General features: G+C 44.9%; 2 protein-coding genes across 2 annotated transcripts in view; one reads left to right on the forward strand and one right to left on the reverse strand.

Annotated features, from left to right (window-relative positions):
- The window catches only part of Pfdn1 (prefoldin subunit 1), a 49,574-nt gene extending 46,119 nt beyond the window's left edge, over positions 1–3,455 (forward strand). The window contains exon 4 of the mRNA XM_037413759.2: positions 3,061–3,455. Coding sequence (XP_037269656.1) covers positions 3,061–3,147 — 87 coding nt within the window. The 3' untranslated portion in view covers positions 3,148–3,455. The remainder of the gene's footprint in view (positions 1–3,060) is intronic.
- Positions 3,456–20,652: 17,197 nt separating this feature from the next.
- LOC119162370 (WD repeat-containing protein 54) lies at positions 20,653–21,711 on the reverse strand. The gene has a single exon (XM_037414774.2). It carries the CDS (start codon positions 21,619–21,621, stop codon positions 20,653–20,655), a length of 969 nt encoding a protein of 322 aa, XP_037270671.2. The 5' UTR covers positions 21,622–21,711.
- Positions 21,712–22,128: the final 417 nt, after the last annotated feature.

Here is a 22,128-nt window from a genome sequence, read left to right on the forward strand (position 1 = left end):
AAAAACGAGAGACCAGACGAAGAAAGACATACACAGAATGCTGACTTAAAACAGAAGCTTTATTCTTCAAACCACGCATATATACTTATGTAGTGGAACGAAAAAACAAGAAACACAAGTGATAAGCAAAGAAAAATGAAAAATGAAGATTATGAAACCAATTCTCATAGCTCGTGCAATCAGCCAGATAAGAAGACAACTTCCTTTTCTTAAAGGGCAGTCTTTTCAAAACTACATCGAGGCTTCGCAGATGCTCTTCTCTTCAGCGGCCTGTAATCAAGATGTCGTCGATCTAGCAAAAACACAAAGTTCAGAACCTTCAAGACGTTATCTATGATCTCCTGGAAAATTGCGGGGGCAGATGTGATCCCGAAAGGCAGATGATTTACGGCGTAAAGTCTGTTGTGTGTGTTGAGCATGAGGTACCGTTTTGAAAGCGGGTTCATTTCCACCTGTTGGTAAGCCCCTGTTGAGATCAGTTTTGAAAAATTGCTGTCCCCCAGCTAGGGCTGCAAACAACTCATTGGGCTTAGGCAATGGGTTATGTTCTACGTCGCGTACGGGGTTGAGCATCAAGTTGTAATCGCAACATACTCATCGATTCGACCCATCATGCTTCTTGACTGGCACTACAGGAGTGGCGTACTCGCTATTTGTTACCGGCACCAACACGCCCATCTGTACCTGTATTGACAACTCATCTTCCTCTGGTGCGTTCAGGGAAAATGGCACACTGTGGGCTTTGAAAAATTGTGGTGTTTTACCTTCCTTAAAAATGACTTTCTTTCTCCCCTCAGATGGTTCCTAGCTTGTTTGATAAAACATAAGAAATTGTCAAGCAAGCTTTGCAACTCGGGGGGAGGGTTCCGCACTTAGAGATGGTTCAGAGAACTGCTTTAGCCCGTGGACTTTGTTCCCGTTGACGCAAATTTGCTGAAGCCAGTTGTGCCCAGACTATGCTGGACCACTTTGAGGAAGCACGTATAGTGGTGACCACTGGTATTGATAGTTATGCTCAACTTGTAGAAAAGCAAAACTGCATGGCTTCACAGGTTCCCCAGTATAGCTCCTCAGCTTTAGGCTAGTCCTCCTTAGTGGCACTGACGGGAAAAATGAACGAAATTGACTCGGGAGTGTTACCGAGACAGCAGCTCCTATTTCAAGCTCCATTTGTAAAGGACTCTTTTCTACAATTACGCTAAGCATAATAGGCTCTCCTGTTTCAACCTCCCTGGCCACCGCACTTCAAAGGGGCTGTTCCAACGGCTGCAAAACTCGAACGTGTGAGGCTGTTTGCTTTCCCTTATGCTGCTGCTGCTTCCGATACCAGTATTCTTGTAGAATATGCCCTTTCTTGTTATAGAAAAAAAAATCTGGTCGCATTAATGCAATTAATGCACAGCTATGCTTTGGCCTTGTGGTTTGAATTACAGCGGAAGCATTTCGTTGTTTCCTTAGTCGGCAACTGATGAACTTCGAACTCGCTACCGGGCATTGAGTGCATAGCAGTAGCATTAACAAGCGCAGTTTCAAAGGCTGAAGCATGAACAGCTCATTTAAATGGTAGTTGCTTGTCCTCTAACACCAAGTGTCTCTGAATGTAAACTCACAGTAAACAACAAACAGATCTGTCTCTGAGTGGCTCATCGAAAAACGCACCGAACTCGTACGCTTGGGCCGGTGCCTGTACCAAGTACTGCTGTATGGTTTCATGTTCTTTCTGAATTCGACAATGAAACTTCGATCGCTCGCCTATGACTGACCGTTCAGGGGATTAATGTTTATAGAGCAGCTCGCACAAGCTTTCCAGAGAATGTGAGGATGGCTTTGTTGGGGCGATAAACCACTTAAGAAGCTAATAAGTCAGCGGACCTATTATACTGATGAACACAGAAGCATCTACCTTCCATTCATCACGGACATCGTTGGCTCGAAGATAAGCCTGCTCACGCTCCTCGTAGCTAATCCAATCACCTGTCGAGTTATCAAATGGCTCTACTTGCCCCTGCTGAAAACTTGCGGTTGCCTTCGCCTTGGCCCTGTCGCCTTGGCCCCTGATTTTTTAACACCTGTCACTCACAGAAACCGTCTATGCTATGCGTAATCAGTTACTAATCCTTCAGCATAGTGTACATCTTGTGTATTGCAGTGAAACCTGCATGTGACTTGCGTAAACCGCCCAATTAATGTTGCTCTCTTACTGTTGGTCTTGTCTTCTTGTTACATTAGAGCTGCATGTGATGGTTGCTCATTATTAAGAATGTGCACTAAAAAGGTAATTATTGCTTTACTACTTCAAGTGATCCCAAACTTCATTTTTCTGCTCCAAACATGCTTCGAAACACAAGTTTTTTAGCTTCAAAGGTGCTCCTAAATGCAGTTACTTCTGCATCACAGAAGTCATCTTCCCGATCCCATTAACGTGTGATGCATGCTATATAGGCCATACCGGTAGATGCATCAGTGATAGGCTGAACGAACACAAGAATAACGTGGCCAAGGCACAGCCTGAGGGTTTTCTTGCAATTCACTGCAAAGAATGTGGGTGCCAACCCCTCTTTAATCGCACCAGCATAATCGGAAGAAGCACTAACCAAATGACAAGGCTCATTATAGAAGCGAAATTCATTGCCAAGTTTAGGGAGGCCTGTATAAGCAAGCCATCGGTATCATTATCATTGAAAGAATTGCAATATTTGGATGCCGCATGAGTGTCAGTAGATCACAATTTTCTGGTTCTAGCACGTGGTTGTGACGTGCCATGTTTGGATATAAGTATTGCTGTTTCTCGGATCAAACCGCATTGTTGAAAGTTAGCACCGTGTATGTGTTCTGTGTCTTCTTCTCTGTCCCGTCCTGGATGCGCTATACCTAGAACAACTAGGACAAAGCACTTACAACAGTGGCGGCGGTCACGTTGCAACTATTACGTCCCCGTCTGTGTGCTGGCTTTTCTTATTTTTCTCTACAGTTTTTGTTCATTAGCCAGTATGCTTCTGTGTTTCTTGTTCTACTTTGAGTGATTTTTGAGTGATTTTGTCAAATAATTTCTTGTTTCAGAACCACAAGGCCTACTTGCAAAAGAACCTCAAGGAATCAGAAAACAACCTTAGGGAAATGATTGTCCAAAAGCAAAGCATGCATTGACATGCAAAGTTTAGGTACTTAACATGTGACTAATTATTTATGCAAATGTTATGAAAATGTTTACCACATCAAGGATTATTCTAAACCATTTGCACCAGAAGTGATGCTGTAAAATATGTGCACTAGTACCGGGAATCTTCATTTCCATGATTTTCCTGTTGGGAAGTTGTTGTTAGCTTATGTGGGAAATACTTTTGAACTTTTTGCTGCAGTTGCATTGTTTTGTGCAAACAACCAGGAAGTCATTTTGTACACAGTGAATTTGCCTTCATTTTCCAAATAAAAAAATTGAAACTGAAAAACCTAAATGCTTACCAGGTGTTTTTATACCATAAATCTATCCTGTTGTCATTAATTTTGTGATAAGTAGGAAACAGTTTTTTTTTTGGGTGAGGAGCATAATTCAACTTTATGACATTTGCACTTGTGAAAGTTGTTGTATTATGAAATTAGTTGTGTCAGTTCAAAGTCTGTAGTGTCTCTGAAGAAGTTTCGAATTGCTACCCAATGCCATGCTAACACTGTCTTCATAAGTACTGTTAAATTGCTCAGCAGCCTTGTATTTTATTCCTTTAGAAAATTTCTTAACTTGTAATCAAGCTTTTGTAATCAAGCTTTTCCAAAGTTCTTTGACGTTACTGTTTCGAGGGCTTGTCTGCAATTGCAGTTGACTCTAAACCGTCTTTTCTTTTTGCGATAGCAAATATATGGGCACTCATGTTGTATTCTGTAATCAATGGCATTGACATAATTTTTGCCTTTATGCACTTCTGGAGTGAAACGCTACATCAGTGCCTTGATTTGCCAAAATTTATTGTTAACAGGGTAATTACATAGAAGCTTGATTGTGCTGATTTATGTGGGTTTCACCTAACTGATTGTCTAAAACATTCTAAAATGTGCGTAGACCTATATGAAATTCCATTATTTCTGCAATGTTCATTCAGCCTTCGTGTTTTCGATTCTATACATTGCAAGCAGTCGTCGCAAGTGTACTTGTTGGGCCATTGTATGCCTGGTGAGGTCCTGCCTATCTGCAGTGTGAATGAAAATCACCTAATTGTCTTTTATGCTACCTAAGTGATGCATAACATATGATTAAGAATTTATTAAATGGCATATCTGCTAATCTGCTTAATTGAGCTATAAATAAATACTCCCATTGCTATGTACTGATGTCTCACGAACAGAAAAGCTGGCATTAATATTTTCTTCTATTTTTGACAGGTCGTCACAAAAACTTGCATACTTCATATTTTGGAGGGGTTTTAATTATTCTACCGGGTCTACACAAAGTTAATTTTGTTGTAGCAATAGAATCTCGGTGTTTCGTTCAGCTGTCATTCCAAAATGATTCAAACATACTATTCCCTGTTAGCCTGTCGTTTTCTCTGCGGTTGGATTAGTCTAGATGCCCGGCCAAAAAGGACTAATATGAGAAAATAACAGACGGTTTGGTGAGAATGACCCTTAGCGGTAATGCATGTTCTGACAATGCTTTAGCTGTCGTAAGTCTTGCTTGGTTCATTGAGCAAACAATTAGGCTAGGCTTTTGTGTCACTACTGTTAAACTTCGGTTTGAGCGAGTTGAGTGATACTTGGTTAAAAGAGACTTGGACCGAGACGAGGTCAAGAAAGGCAATCACCATGAGCACTGTGGTGTTGAAGCCCGTCATTAAAGAGGCCCTGCAACACTTTTTCAGCATAGTTAGAAAATCCAGCCACCGCCCCGCCGCGGGGGTCTAGTGGCTAAGGTACTCGGCTGCTGATCCGCAGGTCGCGGGATCAAATCTAGGCTGCAGTGGCTGCATTTCCGATGGAGACGGAAATGCTGTAGGCCCGTGTGCTCAGATTTGGCTGTATGTTAAAGAACCCGCAGGTGGTCGAAATTTCTGGAGCCCTCCACTACCGCGTCTCTCATAATCGTGTGGTGGTTTTGGGACGTTAAACCCCACATATTGATCAGAAAATTGAGCCGATCAATAATAAAGGCATCTGAGTAGATGCGAGCCAAACATTTTAGCGCATCATGTGGCTTGAAATTTGCAAGCAATTCTCAAAGTCAGCTAGAAATCTTTCCCTCTTCGATAAATGTGATATAATAAACCCAAATAACACTGCCATAAGGCCACAGTATGATGCCGTGGTGACATTAAATGCAAGCTGCGGGTTCGAAAAAAAAAAACGCCAGGCCTGTGCGGAAGAAGCAGCACAGTTGGAGCGAAAGCTAGAAGAGCGGCCTTTCAGAGCCTTTTGAGAACTTCTGCAAGCACACTTGCTTGATGCCCACTAGGACATTAGTAATAAGTTTTTTTGTGTGTGTGTAGTAGGCCCGCATTCGCAATGCTATTTTTTGTCATTCTTTGTGGTATCCACTAAACACTTGCTAGGAACTTTGTGCCAATTGTTCAGACTCACACCGCGCTGGAATTAAACACACAAATAAAAGACACACTGAAGCACAGGTAGGACACACACGAGCGCGAACTAACAACTGTTTATTCGATGGAAATGTGACACACACATATATAGGTTGAAAGGAGAGAAAAAGAAGAAAAAGAAAGAGCGTGAACATGCGCACTGCCCACCAAGATAAAGCGCCCATCAGTGCTAATCAAATCCAGCCTTGTCAACTATCTAAAATGTCTACGTAAAAAAGTATATTCATTGTTTGACAAATGAATAGATGGCACACTAACACATTTGTCCTCACCAAACCTGCGCATCATGAAAGCTTCAATGATTTCTCTTTCCCTTTTGTCTTCTGATCTGGATAAAACAATGGTCTTTTCAAAGTTCGGCTTACAATGACACTTCATGCAATGGGTAGCTAAGTTACTGGGGTGACTGATTTGCTTGCAGTTATAATCATGCTCGCGTAAACGTGAGTTAAGGCACCTACCAGTTTGCCCAACGTACCAATTTCCGCAAGGCAAAGGAGTACCATATACAACATTTGTTTCACATGGAACAAATTTGTTAACATGCCTAACCGAACATATGTGGTTGTTCCCTTGGTTGCCGCTGTTTACTTGGTGACAAAGCGAAATTAATTTGTGAGGTGCCGTAAAGGTCATGGGTATGCCATGCCTACTTGCAATTTTTTTCAGTCCATGCGAAATGCCGTGAACGTAAGGCATAACAATAGGCCTCTCCTCTGGCTTCTCTTTTATTCCTACGTTCGTGTTTTGCGTAGGAATAAAAGAGAAGCCAGAGGAGAGGCCTATTGTTATGCCTTACGTTCACGGCATTTCGCATGGACTGAAAAAAATTGCAAGTAGGCATGGCATACCCATGACCTTTACGGCACCTCACAAATTAATTTCGCTTTGTCACCAAGTAAACAGCGGCAACCAAGGGAACAACCACATATGTTCGGTTAGGCATGTTAACAAATTTGTTCCATGTGAAACAAATGTTGTATATGGTACTCCTTTGCCTTGCGGAAATTGGTACGTTGGGCAAACTGGTAGGTGCCTTAACTCACGTTTACGCGAGCATGATTATAACTGCAAGCAAATCAGTCACCCCAGTAACTTAGCTACCCATTGCATGAAGTGTCATTGTAAGCCGAACTTTGAAAAGACCATTGTTTTATCCAGATCAGAAGACAAAAGGGAAAGAGAAATCATTGAAGCTTTCATGATGCGCAGGTTTGGTGAGGACAAATGTGTTAGTGTGCCATCTATTCATTTGTCAAACAATGAATATACTTTTTTACGTAGACATTTTAGATAGTTGACAAGGCTGGATTTGATTAGCACTGATGGGCGCTTTATCTTGGTGGGCAGTGCGCATGTTCACGCTCTTTCTTTTTCTTCTTTTTCTCTCCTTTCAACCTATATATGTGTGTGTCACATTTCCATCGAATAAACAGTTGTTAGTTCGCGCTCGTGTGTGTCCTACCTGTGCTTCAGTGTGTCTTTTATTTGTGTGTTTAATTCCAGCGCGGTGTGAGTCTCAACAATGTTCAACCAACTAGCCCCCACTCTTGCCCTTCTAACCGCCAATTGTTCATGCAGTGGCTGACGACGATGAGGAATTATTGCTGAAGTGGGTATGCGCCACAGTTAATAGGGGAACAAGAACAAGGTTTTGTAATGGGTTCGAGCATTGGATGGCCCACTCTTTACTCTATTCGCATTGTGCGACGACTGGTTGTTCTTTTTTTTTAAACACTTTTAAGTCGTATTAACGCGATTGCTTTCCCGACATCAAGCCTATCCAAGGCAAGTTTGCCGACAAGTCACAAGCACCGGCGTAGCTCAGTGGTAGAATACTGGGCTGGCACCCACCGGACCTGAGTTCGAGTCCCACTGTGTCATTGGTAGCTAGTAATTTCGCGCGATGTGGTTACGGACACCGGCGGCGGCGGTGGACAACTGCGCGTGACTCGAGTTGTGGTCTCATAACAGGTTTCGCTGTAAAAAGGAATATGGCTGCGCCTAACAGGGTCGACGTGGCACTTTCGCTGGGCTGTGGGCGCTGTGTTGAAGTTTCTTGATTGTGGCGTCAGATCACGTTGCTTCGTCGTATACGCAAAAGGGTGCTGGCAGCGGACCGCCTCCTTCATCGGCATAAAGGATCTCGCTGGCAAAACAGCCGAAATGGTGGAAACAGCGAAAACCGCATCAAATTTACTTCAAGTTGAAGAACCTGTCTAGCGAGCGAAATCAAGGTTGAAGAAGGCAACTGCGCATGTGTAACAGCCTCTCCGAAAGGTGATAGTACTTTTGTGTTGCGTTGTCACACTGTTACAGGCAAGGCCTTAAAGGGGCATTGAAACACTTTTTCAAGTAACCATGGAATGAATTCACTGGAAGAGCTTATAATATTGCCTCACAAATCCAATGCCACAAAAATTTATAGAATCTGTTCAGTGCGAGTGGAGTTACAAAGATTTATCGCATGCTGCAATTGCATTCTCTTTCCTCGTCCAGACGAAAGTGGTGAAAGCTAGGCAGGGGCAAAGAAAATACGTCACGCGAGCCTCGTGGTCTGGAGCACTTTTTTTCTTGTAATACGCGGCTTTTTCAGTGTGATCGCGCGCACACGCGTGGACAAGTCGCGGCCTCTCGCAGCGATATCTGAAACGACCAAGCGCTCCAGGTTCAAATCAGCCAATAGCTGGTAGATTGTTTTCTACGAGTGATGTTTGGGCGTCTTCCGTCATTTGTCGAGAGAAGAGAAAATAATTTTTGATGACTTTGATTATTGTGAGCCCCGCCGCGGTGGCCTAGGGCTAAGGTACTCGGCGGCTGACCCACATGTCACGGGATCGAATCTTGGCTGCGGCGACTGCATTTTCGATGGAGGCGAAAATGCTTAGGCCAGTGTGCGCCCAGACTGGAGTGCACGTTGAAAAGCCCAGGTAGTAGAAATTTCCGGAGCCCTCCACTACGGCGTCTCTTGTAAGCATATGGCGGTTTTGGGACGTTAAACCGCACGTATCAATAAAATAATTTATTCTGAATTCCAGGCCGCGTGCTGCGCTATATTATTTGGTTGGCGTGTGCTCGGGAGCCTCTACTACCGATCGTCACTGTTTTTTCACCATGCTGTTGCAGGGCTCCTGTAACAGTTTTCGGGATAACTACAGGTGCGACTCGCGCTACCGATTGCATGTATCTTATTCAGTTCCGTTGTCCTGTAAAAAGCTGAACACGCATGCCGTTCATGTGATCACAGAACGGGGATAGCCTGGGTCAGTGTATGTTGAGATAAGGCAAATCGTAGTTTTGATTGGAATAGGAGCGCAACTTTCTTTTCGTTCGCCAATCCATGTTATTGGGTTTCTAATAAATAAGGTCATGTGCTTCCGAATACTCGTTTGCTCGTCTTGGTAGTAGTTGATATTCAAATCAGCTATATGCATGCAGACTACGCACGCTGCGAATGCACGGACATGTATATATACGCACGAACATACACGCACGCGTGACCTTCCCGCGCGAACGTGTGTGCGTGTATATACACACGTGCGATATAAAAAATGTTCGGGAGGAAGGGTTACAACAGCTCAATTTTACAATATAGGTGGCACTACGACTTGCGCAGAAAACACGCATGTGCGAAAAGTATAGTCACACACGTAACGCATAAAATTGCCTAAAATGTTTGCTTATATAAACGAAACTATACTCCGCGCTTAGAGATGCCCGAATACTGATAAGATAGGACACACGATAAGTAATAATGTACTAAACGAGGAGAATTAAGTCATCGCGAGCGAACTTATTGGAACAAACTACTGTAGTATCCGCCGTCTTCTTTCCAATGCGTAAGTTTGTGCTGTTCTACCTCGCGCGTCGTCTGCATGCTTTGGGAAGTAATAGAACGATACGATAATTTTCATCTTTCTATCGCGATGATACGAATTGCGGCACACTGCATTGGTCTTTGGACATTGCTTTCTTCTTCTGCGGGCTTTCGCGTGCGGCATGGTAATATTGGGACTTTGCGGCCGCTTCTCAGTGCGCGCAACGTGGTAACATATCTTTTAAACGTCGACCCTGTTCACGGCCGGGCTAGAGTGCACCTGCGTGCTCAGAAGCGCGCGCAGGTGCAGTCTAGCCCGGCCATCACCTGTTAGCGCTGTTTCCAGGCGCGACCGCTAGGTGGCGAGTGTTCCCTTGGAGTTGTTTTCTCGGAATCGTTCCCTTGGACGATTCCAAAATAGCACCATTATCTAAGATAGGCAGAGTCCGGGGCAGAAATAGACGTATCCACGAGGGCCGAGCCAATTCAGACATAGGGTATATTAACATTCAGGGTGGCAGGAACAGGCTGAAGTGGGAAGAGATGAAAGAACAGCTAAGGGAGGAGAGGCCGATGGTATACTGTTTTGTAGAAACACATCTTAGGGACATGGAACAACCTCCTAACAATCTGGACTACGCGTGGGAATATTGTAATAGAACAGAAGGCAGCAGAAAGGGTGGTGGTATTGGGGCATTCGTTCATAAAAGTACAGACTGGCAAAGGGTAAATCAGGAGGGCAAGGAACATTTATGGCTAAAAGGGAAAGTGGCAGGGCAAATGACACTCTTTGGTTTGGTGTACATGTGGACGGGAGCAAAGGCCAGAGAGGAAAACCAGGCAATGGTAGAGTGTATATCAAAGGACATTGAGGAATTAGGAGGAGAGTGTGAGATAACTATACTAGGAGATATCAATGCGCACATAGAAGATATAGATGGGTATACCGACCCCACGGGCAAAATGATCATGGATATGTGTGAAAGGCATGATTTGATCATTTGCAACAGTACTGAGAAATGTGATGGGCAAATAACATGGGAGGTAGGAAGGCTGCAGTTGACGGTAGGTTACGCACTGACGCCACATAGGATGTATGATAGGCTCAGGGGAATGCACACAGATGAATGTGGCTACAGAAGTCTGTGTAGTGATCACAAACGTATGAAGCTAAGTTTTGGAACAGCAGTGAAAGTGGGAAGGAAACAAGGTGAGCAACTACAGGAAATTTTTTATTCAGAAGTCAAATAGAAATAGCTACTAAACAAATTGAGAAAGTAATACTGAAGATAATAAAACAGTGTGGACATACACGAATATAATTAGAGCTTGCTAAGGCACGTGACAAGTCACCTCGGAAAAGAAGACACAAACCCAAGAGTTGGTGGGATGAGGAAGTTAAGAGAGCCATAGCAAAACGTCAGGAAGCCTCTAGGGAACACAGACATGCTAAGCAGCGGGGTCATCCGACAGATGATGTTGAAAGAAAATGAGAAATCTTTCTAAGCTGTAGAAGGGAAGTAGCCCTTCTGATCAATGAAAAGATTAGAAGAAAGGGGGCTCAGTGGCTGGCAGAAGTACATAAAAAGGATAGAAAGACAGCTGCGGAATTTTGCAACCATCTAAACTCCCTAAGAAATAAGACGAGCCAAGAGCAGAGGTTTATAACTACAGCTCAAGGTGCTAGGCTAGAAGGGACAAAGCTGTTGAATATATAAGAACAAGGGTGACAGAAAATTGTCAACAAAGAAGTGCCTTATGCACCACAATAGACAAGGATGAATCAAGTGGCGCAATGGCTCCTTTTTTCACAACGAGAGTGGGAAAGGGCTGAGAAGAGGGTTCCTAGCAGTACATCAACAGGCTCAGATGGCATTCCAGTTATGCTGATAAAGACATTGGGTCCGAAGTCTAAACAGACTTTGGGAGAGGCAGTGAGCAAAATAATAATCGACGGTGAAGCCCCCGATGGATGGAAACTTAGCAGGAGGAGCATGATCTATAAAGAAAAGGGGGACAAAGCTGACATAAACAACTACCGTCCTATAACAGTGACATCAGTGATCCACAGGCTGGCGATGCAGGTTATAAAGGAAAGACTGCAGGTATGGATACGGGATGAGGGGGTGCTGGGGGAACTACGGAATGGGTTTCGGAAACACAGGAGGTTAGAAGACAATCTGTTCTCACTGACGCAGTGCATCGAAATAGCAGAAAAGGAGCACAGGCCCCTGTAGCTAGCATTTTTGGATATCAAAGGAGCGTACGATAGCGCGGTTCAAGGGGACATGTGGGGAATACTGGACACACTAGGTGTGGAAGATGTAGTCACTGATCTTTTGAAGGATATCTATAAAGGTAACAAGGTAGTTATAAAGTGGAAAAAACAGGTATCCAAGCCCGCAGAGGTAAAACGGGGGCTTAGGCAGGGGTGTCCTCTGTCACCCTTGTTAATCATGATGTACCTACTAGGATTAGAGGCCAAATTAGAGGTAAGTGGACTAGGCTTCAACCTCTCTTTCGTCATACAAGGAAAACTCATTGGACAGGCACTACCATCATTGATGTACGCAGATGATATAGTGCTAATGGCCGACAACAAGGAAGACTTGCAGAGATTGATGGACATCTGCGGTAATGAGGGAGATAGGTTAGATTTCAGATTCAGTAATAAAAAATCAGCAGTTATGATTTTAATGGTAATAAAGGTAGTGAGCTTAGAATACAGGAGGTCACGTTAGGGATAACAGATAAATACAAATATCTGGGCGTATGGTTACCGAGTACCTAAGGGAACACGAAATAATCGTGACGACTAAAGGTAACAGGAATGCAGCAGTGATGAAAAACAGGGCACTGTGGAATTACAATAGGTATGATGTTGTGAGACGGATATAGAAAGCGGTCATGGTTCCTGGTCTGACGTTCGGCAATGCGGTCTTGTGCATGAGATCAGAAGTTCAAGCAAGATTAGAAATTAAGCAACGGGGAATGGGTATGCTTGTCTTAGGAGCTCACGGAAATATACCAAATCAGGGAGTACAAGGTGATATGGGATGGACATCATTTGAGGGCAGGGAAGCTAGCAGCAAGATAACATTTGAGAAGCGATTGAGAGAAATGGGGGAGAAATACCGACTAACAACGCATCCATAGCCGGTGTGAATTTGGACGTAGACATTGCGATTCCCGATGCCGACTTGCTTACTCATTAAACCGGCAAATGAGGGCACTAAGGTGCACCGCCTTGGGAAGTCACGCTGTGTGAAACTGGTCTTCAAAGGCGATTGCACACCGTCCCATGTCAAGGTCGGACATTTTCAACATTTTGTTCGGCGATTTGTGGAAAAGCCACTTCAGTGTCACCGGTGCATTAAGGTAGGTCACGTCAAGGGCGTGTGGTTGAACTCGCTGCAGTGCCCCCGGTATCCCGGTGCGCAGAATCGTACTCGGCAAAAATACCTGTCAATCCACATGTCTTAAATGCGGCAACGGTAATCGCTCACACGCTGCCTCATCGGAAGACTGCCCTCGAATTAAGAAGGAGCGCGCGGTGCTTAAGCAAATGGTCAGAGGCAATTCGACCCACAATGAGGCTGCCGAAACAGTACGGCGTCGGCAGTGACATCGGTGACATCGTTTGACCCCAAGGACTAAGCTCGAAACGACAGCGCCACCTCTACTGCTGCACCATTCAGTCAAGCCGCAAAATGACCAACTAATTCAAACAAGACTGCGGAGAGGAATATCTGTACAGAGGAATGGCCGATTCTTCCAAGTCGTCCCCTAACCGTGGAGCCTCAAAAGATCACGCCAACTCTGCTGCGGTCTTCACCGACCGCTGATCACACACATAACGCAGATCGCAAAGTCATTACTATGCTTCGTTCTCTCATGGACGCCATCGCGAGAAATCTTGTTGGACATGGAGAAAACGTCTGCTCGAAGCGCTCTCAAACTACTGGATGCCTTTAGCCCAGTACTTGAATCGATCGAGTAGAACTATGGCTAACGATCACCAGATATTCCGAGAAGTCAAGGCCGCATCCATCATTCACTGCAACGCCAGAGGACTAACACCGCGTCTTTCGGACTTTCGTCAGTTAGTGCGCGCCAACATGTTCCCAGTCATCATTATTTGTGAGCCCAACGCGTGTGCGGTCTTTCCCCTCTCTCCATTTCTCCATCTTTCAAACTCCCTCACCCCTGTCCCCAGCGCAGGGTAGCATACCGGTCGTTCTAGACTGGTTTACATCGCTGCCTTTTCTTTCCTTCCTGTTATCCTCTCTTTTTTCAGGGACTCCACTGTACATTAGCGCACAACAAAAGTGAAATACAAGGTAAGAAATGTGTCAAGACGTACGCGAAAAAAAGAGACAGGCACACCGTGGTACGCACCACCCGAAATCACTACCTCGCATTTTTTTTCCTCTCAGCCGTTTCCACAAATTATGATCTAAGAGCCTCAACATCAGCACTATGTAAAACACTTGGGGAGCCGCGTTGCTACTTTGGTTGATTTGATTGATATGTGGGATTTAACGTCCCAAAACCACCATATGATTATGAGAGACTCGGTAGTGGAGGGTGCAGGAAATTTTGACCACCTGGAGTTCTTTAACGTGCACCAAAATCTGAGCACACGGGCTTACAAAATTTCCGCCTCCATCAGAAATGCAGCCGCCGCAGCCGGGATTCGAACCCGCGCCCTGCGGGTCAGCAGCCGAGTACCTTAGCCACTAGACCACCGCGGCGGGGCTTAACGAAAGAGTAGTCATAGGTTTATGCACGCAGCTGCTGGGAACTGAATCGGGACAATCTCTTGCGAAATTCTTAAAGGGCTTCAGGGAAAAAATAATTATTTGTAACAGTAAATTAACAATGTTCAGCCTTGGGCTAATATGCAGCATACTCAACGTTTCCCAGCGAAAAAGAAAACATATACGCTTTTGCATCTTTTCAGCTGTCCTTGTTCCTTCTGCTGGAAAACACTGGAGTAAATTACTCTCCTGTACAAGCAAAAAATGCAAATTTTACCACGATAAAGCTAAAAAAGGAAGCGCGCAGACTTGATGAACAAGTCGCCTAAGCTGATGCCCTATGTTCAAATCATTTGTGAGGTTTTACTGGATGTAAACACTACATGATTGTGATGCATGCTGCAGTGACACGGACACCGGATCGTTTTTAACCTCCCGGGGCTTAAAGTAACATTAAATAGAAAAACGATCTTTAGCGTATTAGTGAAGTATAATTTCACAATCCTGAAAACTCCACTCGCTTGGTAAGCGAGAAACCCCACGAAAAAAAAAAATGGAGGTGGAGACGCCCCCTTGTGATTCCCGCACCGAATACCGTAATGTCATTGATTTTGAAAGCACTGGGTCCTACGTAGCTTGTAATCCATAAAAATGAAGCACATTGTCATCCGTGGGTGCCATAGACCTAGTATACGAAGTTTCAGACGATTTCGTCGATCCAATGTTGCGAAAATGCGAGGAATACAATTGAAAATTTTGTCGTCACGCATGGAAATTTAGGGAAAAAATTATAAATGAAACTTGAACCTAGATGTTCTACACTAAGAGTAAACTTATAATAGTGACACTTATAGCAATAGAGTTCTCAGAGTGCAGTTTATAAATCTAAACGAAGTCGTTTCTATGCAGTGTCCATTTAAAGGGACGTCCAAGAGAAAAGTCATATTTATTGTATTAGTAAATTACTCTTTCACGATACCAAAATTAACAAGCTTACTGCGAGGAGATTGATGGTTAGCGAGCAAAGGCGCAAAAAGAAACTGGTTGACGAATCGCCGTGACATCATGAATTTCGGCGGCGTTTACAGGTGCCTATATAGAGGGTAAAAATGCATACTACATTGTCCACTGAGAAGGCCAAATACTTTACTCATTAAGTTTCAACAAATTTTGTTGAGCCGATATCTACGAAATACTTTAAACATCTGTAAATAACGAAAAAACTAACTTTGAAATCTGTGACGTAGCCTGCGGAGATTTAAACGAAGCTTCGACCGTGATTTTCGCTTCTTTTAATAAACCTATGACGGTTAAATTAAAGACAGTCTAGATTTCCTAGTGTAAATTATCAATCTAAATTGATTCGTTGTTTCGCTTTAGTGTCACTCTAATATGTGCACCTAAATCGAAGTGTGTGGGTGTTCTTGCACTTTGCTTCCTCCGAAACGTGGCCACCGTGCTCGGTAATCGAACCCACACCTTTTAACTTGCAAGTGCGACACATTACCTGTTAGTAATTATATCGGGATTGGACGCCACCGATTCTGACGGCGTCTGTATAGTGTATAGACCTTATGCAAAATTGCTGCCATCTGTCGGCCGTTGTGTGCAACCGCCATGTTGGAGGCTACGCGTGGCGCAGTACGCACAGTACGCGTGTGTTCAGGTACACGTAAGCCGTATCGACGTGGGGCGTGTATTGGCGGATAAATGTCGACGTATTTGCGCGTCCCTTGCTGCACACAGAGAGGAACTCGCTATGCTGATTTAAAAAAAAGTAAGCTGTTAACCTTGTACCGTGCTGTTTTTTTTTTTTTTTTGAAGCTGATGAAGTTTCTCCACGGTGAATGTGCTGTTTTGTTTGTTATATTTCAGTAACGGTACATGATGAATTATAAGAAAGTACACGTCATCGGTTCATTCTGAGAAGGGATCATGTTGTTTCGTTTCTCTTCTGGAATGTGACAACCTGCCGTTTAGCGTGATGACTTGTGCGCGACTACACACGTTTTTAAAGCATTCGATGTGCTCGGCACATTCACCGAGAAGCAGGCACGCACAGTTAGCCGCGATAAAGCTCGTTGTGCGAAGGTGGCTTCTGCGTGAAGCGTACGAGTCGCCTTCACTTGGTGACTCGCTCACTGGATTCCGTGCCGACCGGTTGTGCCCTCGCGATCTCCGACGTCAGCGTAGCTCTGACCTACTGGACTTGCCCTACGCCATCTCCTGACGCCGACAAGAGCTTTCGCAAGTGGTGCCCCGTCCTCGGACTCCTGTGACCGTGTTTTCATCTTTCCTATCTCTCCTATCCCTCGATATTTCCTCGCTCACTGTCCCAGCGCATCTATCTCTCTCTATATATACCTTTAATCCTATCCTTTTAATCCCTCCTCACCCCCATCCCTTGTGAGGTATACTGTTGAGGTGTCGCACCCTGATGCAGGCACTTACGGGGCTCACTTTTCCCTTCTTTTCCATCTTATAACCACTTCTCACTTGGTAAACGGCTTCTAGCGAAGTCGTTGCAAAAACTGCCTTGCTTGGGCGTGCAGCAATTTGTGGGAACACGAGTACAATTTCTGAACGCTATTGAACATCATGTTTCTTAGAAAGGTGAACGCAAACAAATGTTTTGGTAGCAGTAGCCGGAGCGCATGCTGGTGGAAATTTTATCAGCTTAAAAAAAAACAGCAAGAGAAAAAGTTTACGGCTTACCTTTTTCCATCTGCATTCCAAGTTCCCCTCCGTGTGCAGCAAGGGACGCACTAATTCGCCGGCATTGTGATTATCAGCCAACACACGCCTCCATAGGTCGGCAAAACGTATGGAGCTCACTCAGACTCACTCATGAAATATATTTCGTGCTTTGGACTCACTCGGGCTCAGACGCAAGAAAATTTTCCTGAACTGGACTCACTCGAACTCGCACTCACGAAAATGTTCTTCAAGGAACTTACTCGAACTGAAACTCACAAAAACATTACTCACCCGGACTCACTCAGACTCGGACTCACGGATTGATCTGAGTTTGAACGAGTCCGAGTGAATGGACTCATGAGTCCGTCAACTTAGAAATAGCTTCTTCGACCGTGGTGCCAACGGTCTTTAACACCAATATCTCGCGTAATCGGTGCTGTTCTTGGTGCCGTTTGGCGTACTATAGTATCTTTGAAAGCGTCGTCTGAGTGCCCCCAAACCAGTAAGGTAATTTTTTCTTAGAAGAGATGACAACATAAGGTATAATAATCAAGAAATTCCCTGGAAAAGTTAGTGAGGGAAAGTCAAGGCAATGTCTACGTAAAAGTTCACGCCTCTAATTACATTGAAACGGTGTACCAACGATGCTGCTTTGGAATACTTGTGAGTAGACTTGAGTATAAACGTAAATCCGGGTAAGGCTGATAGTAATGCTGGAAATGACTAGATAGGACCTTAGGTCGGCAAAAAAAAATGGTACTCACTGAGACTCACTCAAGAAATATATTTTGTGCCATGGACTCACTCGAACTCAGACTCACCAAAATTTTTCTGAGTCGAACTCACGCGGACTCACACTCACGAAAATTTTCTTCAACCGGACTCACTCAGACTCACCGCTTGATCTGAGTCTGAGTGAGTCCGAGTCAGTCGACTCACGAGTAAGTTCGTTGACCTATCCACGCCTCACGTCGATACGATTTACGTACACGTACACGTAAACAAACGCGGACTGTGGTAACTGCGCCGCGCTTAGCCTCTAACATGGAGGTATGCACATGACGGCCGACAGATGGCAGCAATTTTGCATATGGGCGAAATTTTGGAACCATCTAAGCTCCCTAAGAAATGAGACGAGCCTAGAGCAGAGTTTTATAACTACAGCCCAAGGTGCTAGGCTAGAAGGGGACGAAGCTATTGAATATATAAGAACAAGGGTGACAGAAAAATTTCAACAAAGAAGTACTTTATGCACCACAATAGACAAGGACGAATCAAGTGATGCAATGGCTCCATTTTCACAACAAGAGTGGGAAAGGGCTGAGAAAAGGGTTCCTAGTAGTACATCAACAGGCCCAGATGGCATTCCAATTAGGCTGATAAAGACATTAGGTCCGAAGTCTAAGCAGGCTTTGAGAAAGGCAGTGAGCACAATAATAATCGATGGTGAAGTCCCCGATGGATGGAAACTTAGCAGGAGGAGCATGATCTATAAAGGAAAGGGGGACAAAGCTGACATAAACAACTACCGTCCTATAACAGTGACATCAGTGATCCACAGGCTGGCGATGCAGGTTATAAAGGAAAGACTGCAGGCTTGGATAGAGGATGAGGGGGTGCTGGGGGAACTGCAGAATGGATTTCGGAAACACAGGAGGTTGGAAGACAATCTGTTCTCACTGACGCAGTGCATCGAAATAGCAGAAAAGGAACACAGGCCCCTGTGGCTAGCATTTTTGGATATCAAGGGAGCGTACGATAGCGTGGTTCAAGAGGAATTGTGGGGAATACTGGACACACTAGGCGTGGAACATGTAGTCACTAATCTTTTAAAGGGTATCTATAAAGGTAACAAGGTAGTTATAAAGTGGGAAAAACAGGTATCCAAGCCTGCAGAGGTAAAACGGGGGCTTAGGCAGGGGTGCCCCCTGTCACCCTTATTATTCATGATGTACCTACAAGGATTAGAGGCAAAATTAGAGGGAAGTGGACTGGGCTTCAACCTCTCTTTAGTCAAACAAGGAAAACTTATTGATCAGGCACTACCAGCATTAATGTACGCAGATGATATAGTGCTAATGGCAAACAACAAGGAAGATTTGCAGAGATTGATGGACATCTGCGGTAATGAGGGAGATAGGTTAGATTTTAGATTCAGTAAGGAAAAATCAGCAGTCATGATTTTCAATGACAACGAAGGTAGTGAGCTTAGAATACAGGAGGTCACGCTAGAGATAACAGATAAATACAAATATCTGGGCGTATGGATAAGCAATGGGACCGAGTATCTGAGGGAACACGAAATATACGTGACGACTAAAGGTAACAGGAATGCAGCAGTCATGAAAAATAGTGCACTGTGGAATTACAATAGGTATGATGTTGTAAGAGGAATATGGAAAGGGGTCATGGTTCCTTGGCTGACGTTCGGCAATGCGGTCTTGTGCATGAGATCAGAAGTTCAAGCAAGATTAGAAATTAAGCAACGTGGAATAGGCAGGCTTGCTTTAGGAGCTCACGGGAATACACCAAATCAGGGAGTACAAGGTGATATGGGATGGACATCATTTGAGGGCAGGGAAGCTAGCAGCAAGATAAAATTTGAGAATTGATTGAGAGAAATGGGGGAAGAGCGTTGGGCTAGGAAGGTTTTCAGCTACTTGTACATGAAGAATGTGGATACAAAATGGAGGAAGCGAACCAGGAAGTTGACTGGTAAATACTTAGAAAACAGCAGGTGGCCAAACCAAAAAGAACTATCGATTAAGAAGAAAGTGAAGGAAACGGAAACTGACATGTGGAGAATGGGCATGATTAAGAAGTCCACACTAGAGATCTATCGAACTTTTAAGCAGGAAATTGCCAAGGAAAGGATCTATGATAATACTCGGGGTAGTTCTCTACTGTTTGAGGCCAGGACGGGAGTACTGCGAACCAAGACATATCGGGCCAAATGCGAAGGGGTAGACACAGTATGCAGTGCGTGTGGAGAGGAAGAAGAAACTGCCGAACACTTGATAATGTTCTGTAAAGGGCTTCACCCTATAGTTCAGGATGATGGCGCAGAGTTTTTCAAAGCACTGGGGTTTAGGGACCGGGAGGGCAAAATAAACTTTAAGCGGGTAGACTTAACTAGAAGGAGGTTATCTGATTGGTGGCTAAAGTCAAGGCACGAGTGAAAATTAAACTCTTTACTGCAAAGTACGAATCCTCAAACTCACTTTTTAAGAAAAAAAATAAATATAGTTTTTGGTTCATTAGGTATTACGGCTTGGTGGCGCCAGCCACCGCCCGATCTAAAGGGTACAGCCATATCCATCCATCCATCCATCCAAACCGGCCCGCTATTGCGTCCTCTTTAAAGCTAATAACTATTCATCTGTAAAAAAAAAAAACGAAGTGCACTGTATACAGCGCTGTAATCGAGCCGATGAATCAACATGGGAAGATTCGTGAAAGTAATTGAAGCAACGTGGTTGTGACATATTGAAATTAGAGGCATGACGCTGAAGCGGTGAAATTCAGTCTTTTCGTCTACACCAATTATTTTACCATCATCGCATAATTAGTATTCTTAATTAAAGCAAAAATAATGCCTCCTATGTATTCCTTGACTTCATTAACAGAAAAAGTACTAATGGTCCTCTTAGAATTTTAGTAGTTATATTGAATTTCAATCTGACTCGTGGCTTGTCCAAGAGGGTATAAGCCATTAATAATAGAAAAAAAAAAACTGAAAGAAAACGATAGCACAAGCATAAAAACAATTTTCAGTACTAATCGAGAGTGTTTATTTCTTGAACATGAACACTTCGGCCGAGTCGTAAGCGACTGCGGCGAAAGAGCTTCCATCGGGCGTGAGAAAGGCGCAACCCATGAGCATAGAGTCCGCGACGCTCTCCCCGTGAACGTGGTCGATGGTGTGCTCGCCCTCGCGGTCCAGCTGCCAAACGCGCACGTAAGAGTCCTCGGCAACGGACAGGGCGAGCCCCGAGTCCGGCGCGACGTCGATGGCCGTGATCCAGCGGGCGTGTGCCGTGGCCTCGGCCATGAGCTGAAAAGAGCACGCGCTGAACACGCGCAGCTCGCCCGAACCGTAGCCCGCCAAGACGAGGTCGTGCCAGACGCGGACGCTCACGCACGGGCTGCTGCCGACCGGCGACAGCTTGCGAAGCAGGTTCAGAGCCGTTTTTCCTCGCCACAGACAGATGCCGCCGCCGTCGTCGGCACTCGCCATGATCTCACCGTGGCTGTGGATGTCGGCGATGGCGTGCGGCGCGTGCTCGGTGGCCCGTTGACAGAAAGTGACGTTCAAGTCGCGCGAAACTAGGTGCGCCAGAATGGTGCCAGCGTTGGTGCCGATGCAAAGCAGACTGGGGCCACACGTGCCTATTCCGCGCGTGAACGTCTCCTCAGTGGCATCCAGATCCTGGGGCAGGGGATGACAGTGGAGAAACACTGAACCGTCCCATTCGAAGATCTGGAAGGCTCGTGTCGAGGCGATCACTAGCAGAGTCTTAATGTCCTCCAGTTTGACCCATTTCACTTGCATGAGTTCGGTGCAGGGGCTGCCACCGATGTCTTTGCAAGCCACTTGCGACTGGTGCACGCTGCCGTCGGGAGACCGGAAGAGCATAGTGACCTCCGTCTTTCCCACGAACGCTAGGTTGATCTTCCCTCCCTCGGTACAAGTGGTGAGGTTGTTTGGCAGCGGGCAGGCGCTGTGCCGGCACAAGAGACTCTTGTCCTTTTGGTACATGGTGCTACCCGACACTGCGCCGACCAGCGCGCTGCTGCGGTTCGGCCGTCCCGTACTGCGGCCGAACGTGATCGATACGCGTGCGTGCGAAAACTGAGTCTGTGAGGTGCTATGGCAACGCGTGGTTTCAAATGGCAATGTCCCGTGGTATTTAAAACGGGAAGAAAGGTTCTTATTGTGCTGCTAATGGTGCTGTGCGTGTAACGCTTGCAATGATCCATGCAACGCACACGTGAAAACTTGCATAGGTCACAGAAGCTAAAAAAAAATCTTATGAAAAACTACTTGCATAGAATACAGAACTTTAAAAAATATACCCGAAAAAAATCTCAGATAAATCTTCCATCATCACCGATATATTGTTGTGCACGAAAATAGTGCGCTAGTTTATTTCTTTGACTAAAAGAGGGATTGATTGATTGATATGTGGGGTTTAACGTCCCAAAACCACTATATGATTATGAGAGACGCCGTAGTGAAGGGCTCCGAAAATTTAGACCACCTGGG

The sequence above is a fragment of the Rhipicephalus microplus genome, chromosome X (genome assembly GCF_043290135.1).
Source record: "Rhipicephalus microplus isolate Deutch F79 chromosome X, USDA_Rmic, whole genome shotgun sequence".
Taxonomy (NCBI): domain Eukaryota; kingdom Metazoa; phylum Arthropoda; class Arachnida; order Ixodida; family Ixodidae; genus Rhipicephalus; species Rhipicephalus microplus.